At 27.6% G+C, this 3,806-nt stretch overlaps 1 protein-coding gene across 1 annotated transcript; it reads left to right on the top strand.

The window, feature by feature from the left end:
• Positions 1–1,164: 1,164 nt before the first annotated feature.
• Positions 1,165–2,134, top strand: LOC111915437 (uncharacterized). Its single transcript, XM_023911093.3, has 4 exons — positions 1,165–1,295; positions 1,397–1,451; positions 1,744–1,852; positions 1,937–2,134. The coding sequence occupies exons 1-3, from the start codon at positions 1,213–1,215 to the stop codon at positions 1,843–1,845; spliced, it is 240 nt and encodes a 79-aa protein (XP_023766861.1). The 5' UTR covers positions 1,165–1,212; the 3' UTR covers positions 1,846–1,852; positions 1,937–2,134.
• Positions 2,135–3,806: the final 1,672 nt, after the last annotated feature.

Genomic DNA, 3,806 nt, shown 5'->3' with positions numbered 1-3,806 from the left:
ACACAAAGCGGGAGTCATACTGTGCGACCAAGAATCCATTTTTTACTTTCATTTCAAGTGACATAATTTTTGGTTTCGTGTTTTCCATGTAATAACAATGTACTTATAATATATATTTATAGCATTCTACTTTGCTTCATGTCGATGTCTGTTATAGTATCTTATGTGTGTTCAAACACAAGAAGGAAAAAGGTCACAAAAGAGCCATTAAATGGTAACAAACGAAGAAGGAAGGAAAAAAGTACAATCCATGAACGAGCTTTCTTTAGACATGTTAGTAAGAGAAAAATACATGATACGTTTCCCTAATTAAAAAATATAAAGTACATTGCTATAATTGATTTTTTTAAAATATGATGTTATGATAAGGGAAACGGGAACTAATGTGTATTAATATGATGAACATGATAGTATGTTGCCCTAATTAAACCATTTTCACGAAGACTGAGTAGAACATCTAGATTTTGGCTTGCATCGGCCCAAAAGCTTGAACCTAGCCCAATGTTGTAAAGCTCAACGAGTTGGTCAATTACTTGTCCGAGTACTCCATACTCGATCACTTACCAATATGAGTTACAGAATCCGAGTATTCCCCGATCGGCCCCTTACTGAAGCGAGCAATGTTGTAAAACTTGGCTAACTCGCCGATTAATACGTATAATATACTTAATGATTTATTATTTAACACACACATGTGATTAGTACTACATATAAATCTTAAATTTTTAGTAATTATTCACAAAGTGAGACCATTGTGTATTTTTCAGTTTTTATGTATTCAAATGTATCTAATTTTGTTATATATATATATATATATATATATATATATATATATATATATATATATATATATATATATATATATATATATATATATATATATATATATTTCAATCAACTTATTATTTTGACATATATAATTTTCCTAAAAATATTTTTACATGAATTAACGAATTTGAGTACTTGCTACTTGACGGTTAGCAGATAGTGAATAGCGAGTTTTGCGACCTTCTTCTAACATGTCTGGTATTGTACAAAGTTTGGTTGGGACTAGCATTGGGCCTGAGCTTGCGTGTTTAATATGCATATGTCATGGCCCATGGAACGTACGACTAGACTGGCATAATAAGATGTCATTTTTAAACGGGTATAAATTTTGCTCATATGTCAATATGTCATTCAATCAAATAAGCAAAAAAAGGGGGGAGAAAAATGGTCACAACAAGCAGGGTAGTTAAAATCAGTAAAGTTTTTTCAGATATACTCGTCTGTCCGCTTTCTAAACAACCCTTGAGGTACTCTCATCTGTTTCGTTTCTGTATTTCTTTCTTCAAATTATCAAAACAAGTTTCGATTTTAACCCCAATGATCCGAACGTTTTTTTTTGTTGATTTAGGGTTTGTGAGAAATCGAATTCCCTGATAAGTGATGCGATCGGTGTTTCTTTCCCGGTGAGTTGTATGATTCCCTTTTTCTTTGTCTTTGATCAGATTATTCAACTTCCATTTTTGATATGCGCTTGAGCATTAGGCAAAAAAGCGATAAGCTTACAATTTCCTGATTTAGGTCAAAATATCCCAATTTGGAGAAGCATAGTAGTAAGAAAAGTAATTAATTATACAGTTATACCAAATTGATTACTCACATCCTAATGGTTTAGATACTGATCGAATACAATGATAAGTATTTCTTTTATCAATATGATCACAAATTCATTTCGGAGTATGTTCTTTTTTCTATCAGATAGTAGATGGGATCCCCTGTCTTGTGCCAAAGGATGGCAAAATCATCGAAACACCTGGTGATGTTGATTCACTGAACACAAAAAGGGATATGCAAGATTGAAATTAGGGTATATGTCGATTTATTTTGGAGATTTTGTGTTTGAGTTCTCTTAATTTCATGTTTGTATGCTTATTCTTGAATAACATTGCAGGTTCTGTAGACATGGTGAAGAAGATATGGTTATTTCTGCTCAAACTTGACAGATAGTTTGCAATCGGAGTCTTGTAACTTTTGTCTTTATGAAAATTAAATTTAATGTGATCACCAATTTGCAAAGCACACAACATATATACTCGAATTACTCGACAGATGTTTGCAATTTCAATAATTCAATCCTCTTATTGTTTTTTTTTCTTGTTTTTATGTGATTAATCGTTAATTTGCCTCTCAAAACATCAGTTCAATCTACCAAAGAATCTCAATAGAAATCCAAGCTAGATATCCTTGCATCATCGTCATCATCATTGAGGTCTTCTCTTTGCAAAAACAATGGGGGTGTTTGGCATTGAGATTTTGGAATCTTTTGAGAGCTTCTAGCATTTATCTTTTGACAAAACAATCTAGTTTAAACAAAAAGTTATGTTTGACAGTATGATGGTTTATCTTTTGACAAAACAATCTAGTTTAAACAAAAAGTTATGTTTGACAGTATGATGGTTTATCTTTTGACAAAACAATCTAGTTTAAACAAAAAGTTCTGTTTGACAGTATGATCGTTTATCTTTTGACAAAACAATCTAGTTTAAACAAAAAGTTCTGTTTGACAGTATGATCGTTTATCTTTTGACAAAACAATCTAGTTTAAACAAAAAGTTCTGTTTGACAGTATGATCGTTTATCTTTTGACAAAACAATCTAGTTTAAACAAAAAGTTCTGTTTGACAGTATGATCGTTTATCTTTTGACAAAACAATCTAGTTTAAACAAAAAGTTCCGTTTGACAGTATGATCGTTTATCTTTTAATTTAAAGAAAACGCTTCAAATCTAATAAAGCACTACTTAGCTTTTGAAATCAATTTTCATAATTACCTTAAAAGTATATTTATATATTTATTTACTAGTTTATAACCTGTGATAATCACGGTTATAAAATTAATAAAAATTTCATAGTAAAACACTTAAAATTATTAATCAGTTATTGTGAATTAAATACCGTGCTACAAACAAAATGGTGGATGAGAATGTGGATTTATAGTAATAAAACATATGAAGGAGTTTGTTGAGAGCATTCAACATGATTTTGAAAATAAAGTAAGTATTTTGTATAAATTTTGAATATCAATATTTTGTGTGTGTCTGTGTGTGTGTGTGTATATATATATATATATATATATATATATATATATATATATATATATATATATATATATATATGTTCAGGTTCATTTGAGACCATTCTAATTTTGTGAGACCGTGAGACCAAATCTAAAAATAATTTTAAAATGCAAAATAAATGAAAAAATCCAAAAATTCTTTTTTTAAATATTATTTTCGGAACTTCAATTAGCTAAAAAAAATAAAATAAAATAAAATAAATCCCGTTTTTTTTTTTTGAAAAATACGTGAAATATTCTAAATAGAATATTACACTGACATATTCTAAAAAATAGTTTTAAAATGCAAAATAAATGGAAAAATCTAAAAATTCTTTTTTTAAATATTATTTTCGGAACTTGAGTTAACTAAAAAAAATAAAAAATAAATATAAATAAATAAAAAAAAATCCTATGTTTTTTTGAAAAATACGTGAAATATTCTAAATAGAATATTACACTGTACATATTCTAAAAATAATTTTAAAATGCAAAATAAATGAAAAAATCAAAAAATTCTTTTATTAATTATTATTTTCGGAACTTGAATTAACTAAAAAAAATATAAAAAAATAAAAAAAATAAAAAAATGCATCTCACAGTCTCACAAAATTAGGCCATCTCACATGAACCTAACCCTATATATATATATATATATATATATATATATATATATATATATATATATTATTTTTTTATTCTAATGT

Source organism: Lactuca sativa, chromosome 3 (assembly GCF_002870075.4).
Source record: "Lactuca sativa cultivar Salinas chromosome 3, Lsat_Salinas_v11, whole genome shotgun sequence".
NCBI classification, from domain to species: domain Eukaryota; kingdom Viridiplantae; phylum Streptophyta; class Magnoliopsida; order Asterales; family Asteraceae; genus Lactuca; species Lactuca sativa.
The sequence above is the reverse complement of the archived record's forward strand: the minus strand, read 5'-3'. Positions and strand labels throughout refer to the sequence as shown.